Below are 20,745 nucleotides of genomic sequence, written 5' to 3' on the forward strand. Positions count from 1 at the left end.
AATGAGATATATATATATGTATTCTATTTTAAAATTTTGTTTTTTTCCGTATTGCATTGTCCAATTTACAATAATTTACATGTCTGTAAAATAGGTTCGTGTAAACATCACATAAATAATGCGTAAAAAAATCCGTGTAAACGTAATCTTGAAATCACAATTTTGATTTTAATGCATTATTAATTTCATTCGCTTTATTATACATGTCACCGACTAGATATCGTGACCAACCATATCGATGCGCCGACGGACATTCGCGCACCGCAAGGCGGCGTGCGATGCAACGTGGCGCAATATGCGCGGTAATGAGGCTGGCGCAGGAGGGCGCAGGATCAGGTCGCGTCGCGGTTGGTCGTAGTTCGTCGAGCGCGTTCGCGGGATTCGAGTGCGCGAGCCTGTGCGAACCGGATAGACGCGCGATGAGAATGGGATTGCGATGGTACGACAATGAATCGCGTTGCGTATCGCGATCGCGGCCGACCGCGTAGCTGCTCGAGTGCGATTATAGAGCCGGAGGCGGACTTGACCGGCGCGAATACAGTGTCGAGGCGTTGCCACCTCGCTCTCTGACGAATCGTGGGACGAATCGTCGTCCTTCCGGTGAGAAAGAGAGGGCAGGAGGGAAGGAGAGAGAGAGAGAGAGAGAAAGAAAGAAAGAAAGAAATAGGGAGCTGCTCCTCTGCTTCCTCTCCTCGCCGGAGAACAAGACGCGAGGAGACCTCCGTCGCGCGAGCTGCTTTTTTTGGCGAGCATCGCCGAAATGAGCCAGACGAGCCGCGGGCGAGCGAATCGCATCACCAATCGTACGAACGGCCCCGTCAGCTGATCGTTTATCGCACAACGAAATGTGAGGTAGCGAGCATTGCTTACCTACCTACCTACCTATCTATCTATCTACTTACCTACCTACCTACCTACCTACCTACCTACCTACCTGTCTATCTACCTACCTACCTATCTACTTACTTATCTATCCACCTATCTATCTATTACTTAACTATCCAACTACCTAACATCGAGCAAGAAGCGTGCCGCTTCGCGCATCGCGGCTTCAATTCACCGCGCGGCCAGCCATCCCCCTCGCGTGCAAATTGAGACTAAGCGTGATCTCGCGCGCGCGCGAAGTGCGGGAAGAGCGGGGCACTTAGCCGGGGCACTGGCCGGTATAGAGTTTACATGGAAACATGGGGAACAAGAATAGCTGTTGCGTCTACTCCAGTCCACAGGTTGGTCGCAAGGAGGTCGGGTCTGAGTGCGCCACGCGTAACCTGGAGGAACACCTGCCGGAAGGCGGGATTAGCGTTAATAATTTGCAACATATCAGTGAACGTGAACCGGAGGACTGGGACTCGGATCCGTCGTTACACCCGTGCGCGGGAACTATATTTATGGAGCGTTCCAAACAAGCTATTGAAAGTGGGTATTGATTTGGGGGATGTCGCGAGAAAAAAGTTTCAGGTCCCTGCGATAATAAATACTTGATCTCACTCTGTGTCTTTTCTAGATGGCATGGTAAGGAAGAAGAGTCAACATCAAATAGCAGACACAAGGCCTTTGAAGAAGAGTAGCAGCTGCAGTACAATATACCTAGATGACAGCACGGTTTCACAACCTAACTTAAAAAATACCGTCAAATGCGTTGCCTTAGCCGTTTATTATCATATTAAGAATAGAACTTCGCAGCGACAGATTGATATATTTGATGAGAAACTACATCCATTAACGGTAATACGTCAAAGAAATACTATTTGGTCAACTACCTTGATAGATCCAACGATCTGCCTCTATCTCTTTTTCTATATGTTCTTATGTATCTTCGTGCCTGCTCTATTCTCACTTAATATCAACTGCATGATTAGAGAAAGATTCTCAAGACCTTTCCTTGTATGATATGTCATGGAGTAACGCTTGAATAGTCAATCTACCTTTTAGAGGGATGGTGTTTCAGAGGATTACGACAAGCATAATCCAGAGCATAAGCAGATATATAAATTTATAAGGACTTTGTTTAACGCCGCTCAGCTCACTGCTGAATGTGCCATCATAACGTTGGTTTATCTCGAACGCCTACTTACTTATGCGGAGATCGACATAACACCCGCTAACTGGAAACGTATAGTATTGGGAGCTATTCTATTAGCATCTAAAGTCTGGGACGATCAGGCAGTGTGGAATGTGGATTACTGTCAAATTTTAAAGGATATCACAGTGGAAGATATGTAAGTCTTTTTTTTATATTTAGATTGTATATTTGTTGATTTCAAGAAGATAAAATGAACCGAAACCAATAAAGAATAGAAATGTAAACACAGTTATCATATCATTTAACCATATTAATTATTTATTTACTAATTTGATGATTTCTAACTAGGAACGAATTAGAGAGACAATTCTTGGAGATGTTGCAATTCAACATAAATGTTCCTTCGAGTGTGTATGCCAAATATTACTTCGATCTTCGTACACTTGCGGAAGCGAACGAATTAACATTCCCTAGCGAACCGCTTAGTAAGGAAAAGGCGCAAAAGCTAGAAGCTATGTCCAGAGTTTATGAAGATAAGGTCACAGCCGAAGCCTTACGTACCGGTATTAAAAAGTGGTCCAGCTTAGACAATGTATGCATAGGCGGACCTAGACGTAGCATCGCTATTTTATCTTAAACATATATGTATGGATATAGGTGGATATAAACACAGACAGCAGTGATTACTGCTCAGATTTTAAATGGAGGTACGTGAATTTTTATAGAGACATTATTGTTATCGATCAATTTTAATGATTCTTTTTCAAAGAGATTACGTTTGGATGTACCGAACATTTGTGTTATACCTCTGTTTAATTATTGTGGAATATTTGATGTATTATATACATCTTGAAAAACTGTTTTTATATATAAATATATGTATTGTCCAAGCTAGATTAAAAATATCGCATATATCAATGTATATGTATACAATTAAGTTGTATAATGAAAGAACTTCCATCACGAGTATGGTTTGCAATAACAATTTTAACTGTAATTATTATACATATACACTAAAATTTCGACAGTTCATTAGACAATTCGTCTGATGCATTATTCTTGTTATTTGCATTCAAGAATCATGAGTCAATTCCGATAAAAAGTAATTTCAATTTTGACCTTCTTTATGGAGCAATTATCAACTGCTTTGATTAATCATTTGTTACTAATTACGGACATCTATAAATATTAATCTTATTTGTCAATAAATATAAATATAATTCTGTTGATTGTGCAAAGATTCCTACTATCTGGGACCTTATAATGTGGATATAACGAAGAATGTAAGGCGTATTGACGAAACAAAGGATGAGAGAGAGAGAAAGAGAAAAAGTTTTAGTCGTAGCATTATCTGTACTGTCCTTATGGGAGAAAATAACTTGTGATATATATTAGTCAACTATTCATTATCCAAAGCATTTTATATATTGACTGAATTTAATAAGAATCAAACTTACGGCTGATTTACTAATAACATTTTAAAAAGCGAAAATATTCAGCGTGCTTCAAATTAAAGATTATCAGTTTCTTAGAACGCTACGTAATTTACCAAAATAATAATCCAATTAGAAGTTTGCATGTCAAAGGTATAGAATTGCATGTTATCTTGATGTATCTAAATTATTTTTAAGTATATTAGTATATCTTTTTGATCTTTTGCATGTCTTCTCAGTTTCGTGTACATCGAAAGATCATTATAGAGAAATTATCATGAGTTTAGAATTATTTATTTTTTTTAAACATGTAGTATTCTTTTGTTCTTTTGTTATTTTGATATATCTCTGTACATGCACGCCGTTTATTTGTTTTTATCATTTTGATTTAGAATTATTTAAAGTTTTCTTTAATCATGAATGCACAGCGTAACACAAATTATAAAAGAAAAATTTATCGACACAATTCGATATATCGGATTTGATAGATGATTTATGTATTTTGAATAATAGTACATAGCAAGAACACCATTTACAATAAGTATATTATATAATAGCGTATATATATTAGCAAATCAGCCTTTATAGCTTATTAAGACTAAAGGGCACGATAAATTAGTCTAAATAATTGCTTTTATATGGCGCTACTTCCATGGATTTATAACTTTAGATAATGCGCGAGATAAGGATAAGCCATGATATCAGGGTTGCATCATTTTTCTCTTATAAGATTACTCAGTCTTATAGGATTACTCACTTTGTTAATGATCGAATTTAAAATTCGGTTTATTTCAAACAGGATTATCGAAACTTAAATTTAATTCGATATCAAATCACGTTTGCTCTTTTCATAATGTATACTGCAATATGCATTACTTTCGGATAGTTACTTTCTACAGAGATGCATTGAATAAGTGTTTATCGACGTGTTTGATATAATAAGGAAGCATGAAATGATCGCATTTTTACGACCGTAAATTGCTATAAAGTATTCAAATCTGACAGCTATGTAAAGTCTTCGTTTCGTAAAGCATGCGATTGAATCTTCCAAAGATCATCGAGGAACACGCTCACACTAAAGAGAAAGAAAATAAAGAACATGAAGGTTGTAACATACTCACATTTTACTGTATGACAAGATCGAATTGAAATACCGTTAATATACCGTTAATATAATCGTGTATCATACGTGTTATTAATTAACTTTATGATATAATTTAATATTTTGTATCTACCAGTTAGAACACTTTAAATATAAGATAGTTTTTTATTGTATGACTGGTTATGTCTATAAGAGGAACTAAAGTGTAATCTGAAGTTCTGAAAGTTGGATTTTCAGAATGTGAGGGAAGAGTAATTACAATTTATTATTTTTATATTTTATTACACGAAAGTCAGAGTATTGTCGAATGGTCGAATTTATAATAGAGCGATAAAAAGTCCAATGTATACGTGGGAAGAAACGAAGTAATAACGTACGTTCTCAGCTTTTAATGCTATGTATAGCGTACCGGGATGATAGGCGTGTAATGTAACATATTTGCGATTTCTGTCCATATTACAATCTTTTATTTCGCTGTCCGATAAAAAGTATATTTTTACTGCATTATAGGTAACTACTTACATATGCTATGTATGTCGGAAGTGTTTATACAACTTTAATGAAGCAATTAATACACTGTACGATGCCAAAATGTTAAAATTATATTGTATAGACTATTGCACACTCTCACACACACTCAAATAGACACAAAATGTATACTGCACTGCGATTTTCGTTCATTTTTTATCTCGTCTTGATTCTCCGATAAAACTAGATCTTCGTAAATCTTCACGCGCATGACTATTTTTATAAATAGACATTCATTATAAAGACAATCTTCGAGTCTTATTGCGTCCTGTAAATAAATTGCCGAATTCTCTCGTATAAGATTCGTGAACGTATGTATCATAAATCGTACTATTTCGTTAGTAGTTACCCGTGAGCACACTACGAAACTATCGCGCTTGAAGGCGATATTTCGAAAGGATCGCCTTCGAGTCTTCCATCCTAGCATCTGTATAGATTCCTACAATACTTTAACTCCATGTAATAAGTATTACGTTTTTAACGTATTACAAGATCGATGCTTTTATAATATGAATTTGTGATAAATAGATATACCAATACATTATATAATATCGTTTTGTATATATTTATAAATATCTGCATAAAACACGCCTGTATCTTCTCATTGTAAATTTTATTGTCCGATTACAGAGGCGGATGTTCTAAGGCTATGAGATTTATACTCTATCGCATATTTCGCATTTACTAAAAGATGAAACAACAAGAAATCTCTTTCTCTTACATTTTTTTTTATTCGATATCGGACAAAATGGATGCTTCCGTTTGAATACATAATGCTTTGTTATGGATTATCGCATGCAAGATGACATTCCTTGAAAATGTAAAATATTAATCGCGTGTTTTTAATTTATATTACCTTTCTTGTATTTCATTCGAGGAAGATTTACACAATTCAAAGTGGAAGAAACGGTATATGCACGCGTAGATAGCATGATGTATGACAGTAAAGATGTATAAAACGTGTGCTTTTTTTGCAAAGAAATTATTATTGATAACGATTATACACAGAGAAATACAATTACGTGTTTATTTGACTATGTGTACAATAGTTGTATCGAAACCCGATGACTGTATACACGAACGAGCCATTCTCTTTTCGAAAACCGCCAAATTTCTAAAGGACACGCAATTTTTTACAAAAATAAAATTGTGCCTGAAACAATTTACTTAATCAACATGTATATTTGCATTTTGTATATTATATCCTACGCCAAAACTTTTAATATACATGTATATATGTATAAAACAAATATACATGGAATTTTAATAAACATCTCGTCTCGCAGTACAAAGGTAAAACGAAGAAAGATATCATCAAAAAAGATCAAATTTATAAATATATCTCCAGTTAATAATGTTAAAGTATCAACATAAAAAAGCCACCAGATAAAAGTATTGCAAAGAGATGGCACGATAAATTGCTCTATTCCTTACAGTTAAGATAATAAAAGTAGGAAGTACGTTCTGAATGATTTATTTGACGGTATTAACGTTCATCCGATCGGTAAATACATATTGATATTATATAACGACCCAGTTCCCCACACTTTCGTAATTATACGGCGTAACAGAAGCTCCACTAAAAAGAAAGACGATCGTACTACAAATTCAGTCTAATAGAAACAATGCACAAAGGTCGCGTTCGGGATGTGCACTATTGTTGTTATTCTATCCTCATATAATGAGCGTTAAAGATAGGACAGATAGCGTGCACCTTGAATGCAGCCCAAAAGTACTCTTTAAATCATAGAGATATAAAAACTACATAAACTATACAATAATAACTTGATCAATCAAACACAAAATTTTATATTTATACATCTTGCGTTTCTTGCTCTTTTTCACAGAACAAAAAAAAAAAGAAGATAGCATAGCACGAAAAAGAATAAAATACAGATTATAATCCGTAACAGTCTTCGTACTAATTATCACTGTCATACAAGCCGGCGAAATTGATAACCGACCGTAATGGATAAAAACTATTACTGCATATCGCGCAAATCCTTGGCAAATCCTTCTTTATGGACCTATCGAAAAGAAATTCGTTTGGGGCGAATCGCGATATTGTATTACGTCTTACACGTATGACACATTCATTGTAAGCATTATAATACGAAGAGAAACGTTTACTTTCATCTCCATCTAACTACGGGCGTAGAATCACTGCAGAATATTCAATTGTCCGGTGTTCGTCGCATAAACCATCCCCTGACCCGGTTGCGGCGCCCATCTGATGCAATTCAGACTAACGTAGCCCGTAGCCTCTCGGGTGCTTTGCAACAATTCCCGGATAAGCACCATGCTTTCTCTGTGACGTTTGATGTCCATGTCCAGGTCGTTTCTCATCCGGATCCGCCAGTCTCGGATATGCGGTCTATAAGTGTTGACTGTAACGTTATTCCGTCTCGGAATAGTACTCGTGGAAACATTATCGTCGAGCATCTCGTCGGAGGAATCGTATGCCAACTCCATGGACGGATCTATCGACGAAACATTTTTCTCGTCGTCGGGCTGCTTCTCCATTAGCTTGTAAATCAGAGCCATTGGAAAGGGCCTGGAGGGTACGTGAATCCTGCGTGCCAAACCTACCAAGAGATGTTGTTGCGTAGGCGATATCGAGACAGACACTACTGTTTGATCGATTTTAGTTGAATAAATTTTTTCTCCTAATGTTTCCCACTGCAAACTATAAATGCCTGTAAATCAAAGTAGAAAATTATGTATCTTTAGATTTATAATTTAAATAACACAGTTTTACTTTATGCTGTTTCTTGTAATAAATGATAAAAAAAAAATTGCACGAGAAATAGAAACGCATAAAGAAGAGATTATGTGCAAAGTGTATTTTGTTATATTATTTTAATATACGCTACCCTTTGTGCGAGTTATCTTTTAAAAATATCTCCCTGCACACTAAAGATTATTGGTGCGAAAAAAATATGATACAAGAATAAAAAATAATCCTTTTAAGATAAAAAAGAAAAAACGCTAAGTACGCGTATACTGAAACAGAATTCTTAATATTTTAAAAATATATATATAAAAAAATATTTAAAAACATAGGACTTAACATGCATTCCTCGCTTACCTAATGTAGTTGTCACATTAATACGACCCGATTGCAAAAGCGTTGCCAGCAATTTTCCATCTGTGGATATGTCGATACTAGCATCGTTATGAATCTTGCATTCTCGCACCACGACATTTTTCTCAGCTGAAAAATCATGTTAGTGTGTATAAACATATGCAAAAAGTAAATAACATATACCCGGCAATTTTACTCACGGTCTGTGATATCAGGTATATCACCGTTAGAAAAGTCCCATGCTTGAACACGATAACTCTGAATTTCCAATGCTGGATTGAATGGTATACCCATCATTGGAATATGATGTTCTAACAAATGATTTGATATTAATATTCTTACATATACACTTATATATAATGTATATATATATATATATATATACATTGTGTGTGTGTGTGTGTGTGTGTGTGTGTGTGTGTGTGTACAGGATGTCCCAAAACTCCCGTATTTGGAAAATGCTACGTGATTTTTTTATGCTAAAAGAAACAACTTTTTCCTTTAGCAAAATTGCATGAAAATTGACGAGTAGTTTTTACAGTAAATCAAATTAAAAGTGACAAATGAGTGTGCGTATGTGCGTAGCGGTCAGGGCCGGCGCGCGTTCTTCAGGCCTGGTTACTTAATCTTTGATGATTTCACGTATTGTATTGTTTAAAATATAATACAAGTTAACAAAATAAATATTTGTATTCATCCTTTACGTAACAATTCAATAAAAAAAATTGTCTGATTTCGTAGCATTATCTGGAAATAAAAATAAATGTAAATTATATGGTGTATAAACTGAGCATTCTATTATTTTAATTATTTTTTTATTGTCGTATGCACAATTGCATATAACAATAAAAAAATACTGAATTTAATGAATACTTATTAATTACGTAATCACAAAAAATAAAAAAATTGATTTTTTATAATATCTAAATAATTCGTTAAATTCAGTATATTTTTTTGTTATATACAATTGTGCAGTAATTAAATTAATAGAATGCTCAGTTCATACATCATAGTGTACTTTACATTTATTTTTATTTCGAGATAATGTTACGAAATCAGACAATTTTTTTATTAAATCGTTAAAGGATGAAAACAATACTTATTTTGTTAACTTTTATCATATTTTAAACAATATAGTACGTCAAAGATTAAGTATCAGACTGCAACCGGCCTGACTACCGGCCTGACTACCGGCCTGAAAAACGCGCGCCAGCTCTTGACAGCTATGCACATATGCGCGCTCATTCGTCACTTTTAATCTGATCCACTGTAAAAATTATTCGTCGCAAGCAATTTTGCTAACGGAAAAAGTTATTTCTTTTAGCATAAAGAATCACGTAGTGTACTCCAAATGCGGGAGTTTTGGGACACCCTGTGTGTGTATATATATATATATATATATATATATATATATATATATATATATATATATATATATATCTAAATCTAAAAATTAATTTAAAAATTAATTGTAAACATTAGTTTGCTACAATGTTATATAGGAGGTAACGATTAATATTGATAATTTATGTGAAAAAAATCAAAAAAAAACTAAGAATCAAAACTTTTTTACATAATTTATTCTAAGAACATTTTTCCTAAAAATAAAATTTTAAAAATCGTCATAAGAATTATATTTCTTTGAAATACATGTATCTGTGTATCTTGCAGTAACATAAATTATTCAATGTTACCAAAATCACAATTTGAAAAATTCAGCATTTCAAAAATAGAAAATGTTTAAAGTTATCGAAAATGTTATTTAGATAATTATTCATATAATAAAATATTTTTTTATTTAAAACTTTTGTAAAAAATGTACCAAGATTCCAATAATCATTATCTTCATTTTCTGGCTCTAATCCTCCACTTCCACCACCTCCTCCTCCTCCTCCTCCTCCTCCTCCACCTCCACCACCACTTCCGCCTCCAGCTCCTCCCCCTCCCCCTCTTCCTCCTATTCCTGGTCCTCCTGATCCTCCTTCATTACTTCCTCCTCCTCTTCCTCCTCCTGCTCCTCTGCTGTTATCATCGCCATTATTATTACTGGAATTGGCAGCATTTCCCCCAATTCGTGATCCCATATTAGCTACAAATTCAGTGTACCGAGGTCTCCAAGGCCCAAGCCGATTTCGCCATAATGTCAGGATCGTTGGAGTCAACACCTAATGGAAAAATGGACAATTAAAAATAAGTTATTGAGTCATATAAGATTGATCTTTATCGATCTTTTAAATAAACAACGATCGAATCTATCGTTTTTCAATATAAAGAAATAATAAGAAATTTATGAATGTAATAAAAAAAAATTACTTGTAAAATATAAATGTAAAATATGATTATTCAGTTCATTATAATCACAATTGATTATCGAATCGTAAAAAAAATCGTATAAAATCGTGAATTCACGTTATACCCGGGTTCTATTATTATTCGATTGACTAGCCCAACTTGGTCCTGGCTGATCCGCGGATTCGTTTGTCCGATCGTTGTTCCTATTGTCGGCATTGTGGAGAAAATTATTGATCAAGTACGGCGGAGGCGTATGCGGCGGAGTTGGTGGCGTATTCTGCCTTCTTCGTGGATTACCAGATAGATTATCCAAGTCGTTCACAGGTACGTTGTTCACCTGTAACTCGGGCACATTGAATTCTCGTCGGAGAGACGCACTTTCCCTGCTGTGAGAGAATCTGCGATTGTTATTCGGGTCAGAGTTGCCATATCTGTGCAAAGGTCGTTCAAGTAACGATGAGCACGCGTCCCGTGCGTATTGGAGGAGCCACCGAGATCTCTGATGCGTCGATCTAGCGCTTTGTTCATCTCCCGACGTAATATAAGAAACGTAATTTCTCCAGTTATCAGAATCGGCTTCCTGCGGGCCCCTCGATTCATTGGTGCGCCTCACCGCTGGTTCAGATACTGTGGCATTTCTATAACTTCGTCGATAGTTTTCATTCGCGTTTCGTGATTCATTCGCAGCGTCAATCGTATGATTCTCAACTCCTGCCCTGACCTCTCCGCGATCATCGTTGTCAATCGAGCTGCTACTTTGAATTCTTTCCACGATACTCTGCACCTCTGCCGACAGAGCGTGCTCGGAAATTGACTGTCGATTATCTTCGTTTTGTGCATTATCGTCATAATTATTATCAGCATCATCGCCGTTATCGCTTGGTCTAGCTGCCGTTGGATTATTGGTTTGATTTCCAGACAGACCGCTACTGCTTTGAGCTCCTCGACGATAGCGAAACAACCACTTCAATTGTTCCGCCATAAAGCGGTAACGTCTGTTTCCATGCACTGAGAGAAGCTCCTCCGCATTTGACAATTCACCGCGATTTCTCGGGAATCTGTTTCTGTTGCGTCTTGATACGTTATCGTTTGCGCGATGTTGATCTTCTGTCTGCAGACTATTGTCGACGCTGTTATTGTCACGCGTGTCGCCTCTGTTTTGGTTGTCAACCGACAAATCAGAACTGAAAGGTCCGTACTGACTAGACTCCAGCTCTCGTCTCGTTATTACCAGTTGTGCCAATAATAAATCTGTTAGCTCCAGTGCCAGATGTAACAATACGTACAATTCTATAAGAAAAAAGAAAAAAAAAAAAAAAAAAAAAAAAAAGAAAATTGCTATAACAATTCAACATTCAGTTTTACTTTCAACAAACTCGAATGTGACAATTTCAAAAATTTTTTTTCTATATTTTGTAGAATGGCAAGAATCAATTTTCAAAATTAATGTTCTTGGAAACAAAATTGCGTATAAAAAATTTAATCTTACGAGTTTGTTTTCTCCTTTATTTTACTTTTCAAATTATATCATATTCCGATAATTTTATATAATGAACTTACTATACATCTGTTCATATAGAACATTGCTTTGAGAACCATTTCCTGATCTTGTTACTTCAAAGAATTGGATCAGAGATCTTACCATCAAACCAAGAACTTGTCTGAAACCATATTAATTAATATATATTATTATTATTATTATTATTATTATTATTATTATATACATATTTATTCGCATAACGATTCTTGAATATAATATTCATTTAACGTTTAAAAATAATGTCAAAAATTTTAATATTAATATATTATAATACATGTAACATGTCGCTCTTCCTACCTCGCTCTTAATCTTGTAGCTTCACGAATTTCTTCCATTTCACGATTGTCGTTGTCTCTACTAGTTTCTGATTGGCGATTATTATTATTCAACCTTCTGTTGCTGTTACGAGCCAAGGCTCTTTGCTGTCGAACCAGTGATTCTAGTCGTAAGATCATCTTTTGTAGATATTCAGACGTGTTCGAACCTCGCGTTCTGTCTCGGATATTGATATCCATATCTAAATTGTCGTTATTACTGCTGTCATTATTCTGGGGCGCATTCCTGCGTAAATGCCATGGTCGTCTGACATGCTCGCAATGACGAAATGGATTACGAGCTAATTGAGACCTAAGAATTCGCCTATTACGATGTGACCTCAATGCATTTAAACGTCTGAAAAATAAAATATATTAAACTTAAAAATCTATATATAATTTAATTATTAACATATAAAATTAAAGTTTTTTTTTTTTAAACAAAATTAATTCCTATTTTTATATAAATAGCAATTTACATATAAATCCGAAATTGATTAGTTTCATACTTTTATTAAAGACATAATCTAAAGACATTATCTAATTAACATCTTTAATACAAAATATATTGTTTTTTCAAAATATACACATAAATACCGAAGATATTTCTGTGTTCTACACCCCAATGATCTAAAATTGCCGGTAGGCAAGTCGGGTGATGAGATTGAAGCTCCAGTTTCGTTCGCTGGATGTTGTGTAAAAGGATGAGAGTTGATATTATCTTCGTTATTAGCATTGTTGTTACTAGTCGCGTTACTGGTTGAAGGATAATCGACATTCGAATCCGATGCTCGAGCTGATCTATTGGGACTGGTATGACCAAGACTGCTGACGAAACTCTCGATGCTGGGTAACGGCTCCGAATCCGTCGTCGTTATTGCAGTAACGGCTGGCAGATTCGAGTTAGCTCCGATATTTGATACAACACTGGACATACTGGGTAATTGCACATCGTTGTCGATCGTCAAACTGGAATACGTATGATCGTTCATCGCTCGTGTCTCGGTGACGCGCGAATCGCAATTCTGACAGCGCGAGGTCAGCCGTGCGTACAAACCGTCCAGCATCTCGTTTAATTTGAGACACTGCATTCGTCGTAATTCGGCGTCGCTCGGCAATAGATTTGAAAGACTTATATTAGTGCTCTCCTCGACATTACAAGTGCTGGACATCGGCTCATCTTCGTGATTCCGCTCAAGAAAGCTTCCGGTCACCCCACTCGATGTCGACGGCTGACTCTGATCATACGAGCTCGCATCACGATCGTTCTCGCTGCTTTCTCTCTGATAATTTTCCAGCAGGGCTTTCTTAAAATTTCTCGCTGATTCACTCGGTGAACTTGCAGTCGACGTTGATGGATTGGAATTGACAGCGGTATTTTCCCGTTGTGTTTCTGCTTGATTATTGTTTTGTCTTTCTACGCGGACTGTTACGTGTAACGATCGTATCTGTCGTTGTAGATCTTCCCACATTTTGCGCACTTGACATAATTGAACTATTTCTAAGCGTGCTCTGTAAATGAAAAAAATTATATTAATGAATTATAAATAATTATTTTTGACTGACAAAAAAACGAAAGAAAATAAGTTGTATTGTAGTTGTAATGTGTGTATGTATATATATAAATAGTACATTTTTTGTGTGGAAACAATGTTAAAAGGGTGAGTTTTAATTTTCATGTTTTGGATAATTATAAAAACTATCCAATATTTCTATGAGTTGTGCTTTTGATTAGCGTTAAATTATATCATACTAAAATTTCAATTTCTTTTCTCTTTGTGCAGGATTCTTTGCACTTAAAATATGATCTAGAATATCTAGACAATTTATATCAGCTCTATAAAAATCCTACAACATGCATTATATCATTGACTTACCGGCACAAGCGGTGCATGTTGTCAATATGACGACTAAGTAACTGAATTCCTTGCCGAACTCCCAGCGAACTTTCCCTGGGATCTATATTGTCAGTGCCAAGCATTACCGGATCAACATAGTCGAAATCCGGGTCATCCATGTTACGTTGATCCTGGTTTTGCTGTTGTTGCCTGTTGCTCATTGTTGATGTGCTTTCGGGACTAGCTACAGTAGGCTGATTAAACAATCTCGATAATTCTTCAAATGTTTCATCGGTAAGACCAGATTCAAGCGTCTGAGATTGAGATGGATTATTGCCGACATCGCTAGTAGTGGGTATTTGATTTTGTTCTATTCTTTGGGATTGGTTCTCTCGCAAGCTTCTAAACGGAAATAATGGCGGTTGTTCGTAACGAGTAGGATTCGCAGAGACGGGCGATAACTGATTTCTTTGTTCTCTATTTCTATTGATATTTTGGTCTCCGTCCTCCGAAAGAGGCCTCGGTTGAGTTCGTTCATTCGGTAAGTCGTTAGCATATTCCGAATTCCTACTCGAAGTATGTAGTTGTATCCACCGGCTGGTCCATCGACGAGAGCTCGAATCGGCATTAGAATTCGTATCGTCCGTCATATTTGAATCCGAGTTACTGTTCTCTTCGAGTAGCCAATAACCATTCTCCGAGTCGTCTAATAATACTTGCTGGGTAGCATTATTATTTTCTGTCCGATCTCCATGCAAACCTCGAAGAATCTGCAGAACATCTATCACTCTCCTGAGCAAGGGTGAATTTCTAAATGTTTAAAAATTTCCAATATGTGACATCTTCAAAAATATATGTAAGATATTTAAAATGGCATCTTAAAAAAAATTATTAAAACTTAAAATGTTAGATGAGATACACTCACCCTTGTCTACGATTTAAATCTGGAGACCTCGTTTCTTGTACGTTCCGTGTGACTCTCGTTGTTCTGTTATCCTGAACATTATTATTGGCTTCGTTATTTAAATTATCAGATAAATTGTTCCTATCTGTTTCGTCCACTCTGGAAGAACTAGAAGTTGGCGCTTCTTGATTTTGCGAGCTGTTTGTTCGTTGTGTGACAGATTTGGGTACGTTCGGTTGGAACGCTGAGTGAGTTGAGACCGTGAAGTTGGACGCGCTGTTACGGGACGTTGACGCTCGTGAGTAGCCTTCGTCGCTCGAAGACGAGCTGTCTCCTAGAATAATAAATAGATTTAAGATCAACACGATATTAATCTTATTTCTCTATTATACACATGTAGTTTCAAATAGAATTACCAAAATAAGAGACCATTGGTACAATCGGTCCTAATTTACGTTTTCGCCGTCTTGGCGGTTCATCCTCTGTGCTCAAAGCATCGGATCGTCTTCTCATAGCCCTTCCAGTATTTCTTGACATATTGTTATTCTCACTATTGTTCGTATTGGGCCATACTGTACTACGCTCTTCATTTGAGCTCGCGTAACTCGTGCTAGGAAACACATTGGATTCCGAATGCAAATCGTCTCTCGAAGACAGCATCGACGAGGCAGAACTAGTGCTAGGTACTTGTCCGTCATTCGAGGTAAGAGTTCTCCATTCGGCATCGTTCAGATTTACCTGCGAAGAATCGGTAGTGATATTTCGATTTCGCGGCAGAATGCCGTACATCGTGAACTCATCTCGCAACCGTTCGATTCTAGAACTCGTATTAGTGAATTGAGCCTCCATATTGTTAAGTGCCTCGATCTCGTCGTTCAAAGCATTTCGAAGTAGCTGAAGACGAGAATTACGATTGTTAGAATGTTCGAATAAAGTCGCAGTCTGCCGTTGCAGTCTCTCCCGCAATTTTTGCAATCGCACCAAGCACGAGCTATTATTCTCAGCAGCGGCATTCAAAGCCTCTCTCAAATTCTGAAGAGTGGTTCTGATCTCTTCCTGCTCGGAACGTTCCATCAATAACCACTGGCATCGTTGCAGCCTTTCCAGATTTGTGTTATTCGCTTGAGCGCTAGAATTCAATTCATTTCTCAATCTTCGTATAGATGATTCAGTTGCTGCCGATTCGTTCCTATTCCTAGATTCCTCGGAATTGACGGATGATGTCTCCGGCATATCCATGGGATCTGTGCCACGATCGATCTTAAAAAAAAAAAAAAAAAAAAAAAAAAAATCGACATACTCCTTATAAATCTTTATAAAAAAAAAAAAAATTAGTCAAAGTATGAACAATAATAATGTGTAAAGCTTACCGTATCTCTGTTTCTGGAAACATCAAAATAACGTCTCACAAGAGTCACATATTGATCGACGAGATCTCTGTAGCATAAATTTATCCTTGTTTCTGGAACTTGAGAGTTGTTTCCACGTATCCTTTCGTCCACGCCGACCCATACCCAATTGTTCAATTCATCCCTATGATGAGAGTCATTCATCGCGTCAAGTTCTCGATCGCGCCTCCTCATCGGATTCGGCAGATCGTCGTCGTTGCTGTCATCCGCCGATCTGTTTTCATTATTGTCCGCGCTCGCTGGATTGCCGACAGGGCGAGGTGGATTTCTCATGATATTCGGAGAAGATGTAGCTTCCCTAGTTTGATTCAGTTCTACATCGTAAGGCATAAAACTATTACGACAAATCTCGATTGTTACAGTGCCGGATGAAATTGTACTAGCTTGTAATGTCCATAGTGCCATGATAGCATAGATATTGTACCTTCGGACAGATTTCGTCGCCGCTGAAATCGCACTTCCTCTTGCCCCGTACTGTTTCTAAATTGATTGGCGAATCGTGAAAAACCGGACACATCATGACCTCTGCGCATAAACAGATATGCACTGAAAAAATTTCTATTCAAATTTCGCAAACTCCTCTGATGAATTTTGATGATTTTGCATTAACTTAAATACCGGGAAGTTATGTCTGCATCCGAGCCTCTTCCATACAGGGCGCCATCCGCCGAACCTCTTGCATACAAGGCGCCATCCGCCGAGCCTCTTGCATATAGGGAGCCATGATTCCACAAGTGAAAAGGCGAAAGTTCGATATCCGGGAAACTTTCTCGTGATTGATGCCTAAAATTCCTAATTTGTACGAGATTAATTACAATACACATCTCTTCCAAATTATTACAGAATAATGTACAAAAATATAATTAGAAATTATAAACTCATCAAGATCAAGAGAACTTTTATTCAAAACAGATATTCAATTTGATGTAACCATGAAATTTAAAAATAAAAAATGAAACTTTATTATCAGCAGATTTATAACAAACACATATTTCATTATCTAGTTTATATATTATTTCGAAACTCAAAACTTTTTAATTTCAAACTTTAAACATTATCCATACATTAAAGGTAAGCACGCGCATATTTAAAATTTATTTCTATATATATTCTTACTTACATCAAACCAGTCCTAAATAACTGCCCCATAGGAGCTCGATCCCATTGTGATTGTACTTGCGGTGTATTAGCGATTCCTGTGATTAGTTTTCTTCCTAAATTGTCAAAAGCTACATATCTGCAATTTTTAGAAAACAAGAGTTTTCCGTAATATTTCTTCTTTCTTATCCGTAGCCTATATTAATCACAATTTAAAATAAACATACCTCACTTTTTCCTTGTCAGTCTTTGTAGCAGCTACGGCGAAAGGTTGAGATTTACTCCAGTCCCAAAAGTAAATTTCATTACATGTAGCTATGACTAATAATCTTTCAAAGGGATGAAACGCGAGTGAGGCAATAACAGTATGGCTATCGGTATTCCAAATTTCACTACCACCCTATACAAATGAATTTATAATGTAAGTCATATTTCTTGTATACTATTTGGAATATTAAATAAATTTGGATTATAAAAAAGTATAATAAAATAACACAGTTCTTAATTTCAAATAAAAAAATATTTGATTAATTTAATTTTTCCTGGTAGATAACAAATTAATTATAAAATATTTCTTCTAAAATAAATTGCAAGAAACAAAAATAATTTATAAGAAAATTTTGTATTACTATTAATATTGAATAAGTTAAACATATAAAATACCTAATAACATATAAAATATAAAAACAAGCAATTATATATATCAAATTAATAATTTTAAAACAAATAATATGCTTTATAATTTCTATATTAATGTTACACTATGCTATTTCTTTCTATAAAAATCAATGTAAATTCAACAATTAAATAATTCCTAAATTGTTTAAGAATTGTGTTCAGCTTTACGTAAAAAAGAGATAGCAAAACAATCTATGAAACTTGTATGCTTTTGCTGATATTTTGATTGTGACATATATAACTTTAAATGTATTGCTGTTAAAACTGAAATAAATTATGATATTCCAAATTTTACACTCACACTTAGATCCCAGACGCGAACTTGACCTCCAAGACAGCCGGATGCTAAGATCTGACTGGAAGATGGATGGAAAGCTATGCACCAGGGAGTACGTGGATGTCCAGACAAAGTTCTGATATTCTTTCCTGTTGTAATATCTGTGATATAAACATTGTGATTTCCATGCGTAGATGCTACCATGGTCCTGAAATAGTCATTTTATAATCTTGTAATTTTTTCCAATTCTGTTATTATTCTATAATTCTATAAAATTGACTACTATACATATGTCACATGTAATTTTGTTTAATATTGATTTCTAATAAAATATAATATTATATGTGATTTAATAAAATATATTATTACATTTTGCCTATTAAATCTTACCCATCAGGACTGAAAACCATTAGGAAAGTGGCTCTAGGAACACCAGGTAAATCACATTTCTGCAAATAATTAAATATATTTAATTAATTCAATCATTGGAAATTGAGAAAATTAAACAAAAAAATTATTTTATCAGACAAAATTTATCCTATAGATCTGTTTTTTATAGCTAGCTAAATATACACTTGTATCTCAGATACAAAAAATATCGAATTTTTTACAAATTTTGTTGTATATCAATAAAAGACAAGACTTATAAACCTACTTCAATTTTCATAAAATAGGAGATATAGATAGAGTAGATATGAGTAAAATTATACAAGTTACATAAGATTAATCATATGCATACATATTTAAGTACATACCAATTCTTCATGGACCTTTAGAACAAGATTTGCTTCAGCTATCGGCTCCAATTCACGTGTACTGGTTTTATGGGTGGTGCGTAGTCCAAAATCCCTTAGCATTAAATTGCGTAATATATTGCATGACTTGCTACGATGAAGCAAGTCCGGTCTTTTCTTGACTTTCCCCATTTAGCTGAATGTCCTTGCGATACTTCTAAATAAATTATGAAACATATTGTAACAGGTGTAATTATATCTCTACATAAAAACATTTTACTTAAACGAATAAAAATAATTCTATGATATTCTACAAATAAGTTATAAGTTTGATACCTTTGTATTATTTCATGCTTTTTTATGTATTTCTTATATTCTGTTATAATTCTACCAAGCATTTTTTCAACTTGTCATATATATAAAATATATGTATATGTACGCATAATAAATATATACATAAATTATATATACAGAATACATGTATCTTATATATGCATAATTTTTCTTTGTTATTTGTACGTTTGTAAGGATCGATAGTACAAGTAGAAATATCTTAAATCTCAATTAACAATGCGAGTCTATCGCTATTCTGCCGCGACGACCTGTATTAAAATTATGTTACGTCGTTAAGGTAGGTTAGGCTCGAAAGTCATACTGTGATACTACCAAGATTTCGGCGAAGAGCAAACCCCGCGGTTACGCGAAGGATCAACGTGCGGCGGACCCCCGTAATCCGCATCGGCATCGGCGGATCTCCTCTCGACGGCGTACAATTCACGGGGTTAATCCACGTCGGGCCAATCTAATTACTGGTCCGTTGGGTGGCCCGGAAATAGCGACGTCGCGCGACATGCGAATCGTGACGAATTCACGGTCCCCCCCGATCCAACTCCTCATTTTCTCGTCCCCCTTTCGCGCGAACGAGGACTCTGCTGTATATTCTTCCCTTTTTTCTTTTTTTTTTTTTTTATTATTACCTGTGAGAGTTATCGTTCCGCCGGGATGACGAGCATGCCCTTCACCCCCACATAAGCGGCGAATGTGAATCCACGAGCGCGTATCCTACCGTAACACATTGTCCTCCATTAACTTGATTCGAACCATCGCGAAGCACTGCGAATCCTAGAGATCGTCGGTCATGATGTTTTCGACTGATTAAATTCGTCGTGCATCGCTAGATGACACTAATCTTAAGAGGTAAGGGGGGAAGGGATGAATAGAGGTTGAGTGAGAGAAAGCAGAAGAGGATGAGAAAGAGAGAGGGGAAGAGAGAGAGAGAGAGAGATAATATGAATGAAATTACAATTACATTTTTGAAGGAAAAAAGGAACGATTTTATTATTTATTTGACAATTTCAATTATCTTGTTATTTTTTTAAATTAATAATGTAATTTTTATGTATATCATCATGTATATTATAAATCTTTTTCTCTCTATTCTCTCTTTTGTTATATTTTTATTTTTAGTTTATACATTCATCTTCCGCTTC

The 20,745-nt window shown here is 35.6% G+C and overlaps 2 protein-coding genes across 11 annotated transcripts; one reads left to right on the forward strand and one right to left on the reverse strand.

The window, feature by feature from the left end:
* Positions 1 to 312: 312 nt before the first annotated feature.
* On the forward strand, positions 313 to 3,329 carry CycY (cyclin Y). 2 transcript variants are annotated; one of them, XR_967598.3, is made up of 5 exons: positions 313 to 1,416; positions 1,505 to 1,725; positions 1,933 to 2,219; positions 2,372 to 2,730; positions 3,263 to 3,329. XR_967598.3 is itself a non-coding variant. In XM_011635559.3 (4 exons), exons 1-4 carry the CDS (start codon positions 1,185 to 1,187, stop codon positions 2,658 to 2,660), a joined length of 1,029 nt encoding a protein of 342 aa, XP_011633861.2. In that variant the 5' UTR covers positions 313 to 1,184; the 3' UTR covers positions 2,661 to 3,329. The 2 variants fall into 2 exon arrangements, 1 of the variants encoding a protein (XP_011633861.2); XM_011635559.3 differs by having other exon boundaries at positions 2,372 to 3,329.
* Positions 3,330 to 6,544: 3,215 nt separating this feature from the next.
* LOC105425056 (uncharacterized) lies at positions 6,545 to 20,393 on the reverse strand. 9 transcript variants are annotated; one of them, XM_089082852.1, is made up of 20 exons: positions 20,233 to 20,393; positions 19,277 to 19,472; positions 18,912 to 18,970; positions 18,546 to 18,729; positions 17,794 to 17,966; positions 17,589 to 17,705; positions 17,087 to 17,251; positions 16,893 to 17,026; positions 16,430 to 16,782; positions 15,476 to 16,319; positions 15,081 to 15,393; positions 14,195 to 14,965; positions 12,915 to 13,829; positions 12,301 to 12,675; positions 12,024 to 12,124; positions 10,588 to 11,753; positions 9,994 to 10,336; positions 8,372 to 8,482; positions 8,175 to 8,300; positions 6,545 to 7,782 (listed from the first exon to the last, which is right to left on the reverse strand). In XM_089082852.1, exons 2-20 carry the CDS (start codon positions 19,445 to 19,447, stop codon positions 7,247 to 7,249), a joined length of 6,957 nt encoding a protein of 2,318 aa, XP_088938978.1. In that variant the 5' UTR covers positions 19,448 to 19,472; positions 20,233 to 20,393; the 3' UTR covers positions 6,545 to 7,246. The 9 variants fall into 9 exon arrangements, with proteins under 9 accessions (XP_088938978.1, XP_088938994.1, XP_088938990.1 ...); XM_089082868.1 differs by having other exon boundaries at positions 16,893 to 16,993; positions 17,087 to 17,260; XM_089082864.1 differs by having other exon boundaries at positions 14,195 to 14,947; positions 17,087 to 17,260.
* Positions 20,394 to 20,745: the final 352 nt, after the last annotated feature.

Source organism: Pogonomyrmex barbatus, unplaced genomic scaffold (assembly GCF_055798465.1).
Source record: "Pogonomyrmex barbatus isolate J1 unplaced genomic scaffold, ASM5579846v1 scaffold1, whole genome shotgun sequence".
NCBI classification, from domain to species: domain Eukaryota; kingdom Metazoa; phylum Arthropoda; class Insecta; order Hymenoptera; family Formicidae; genus Pogonomyrmex; species Pogonomyrmex barbatus.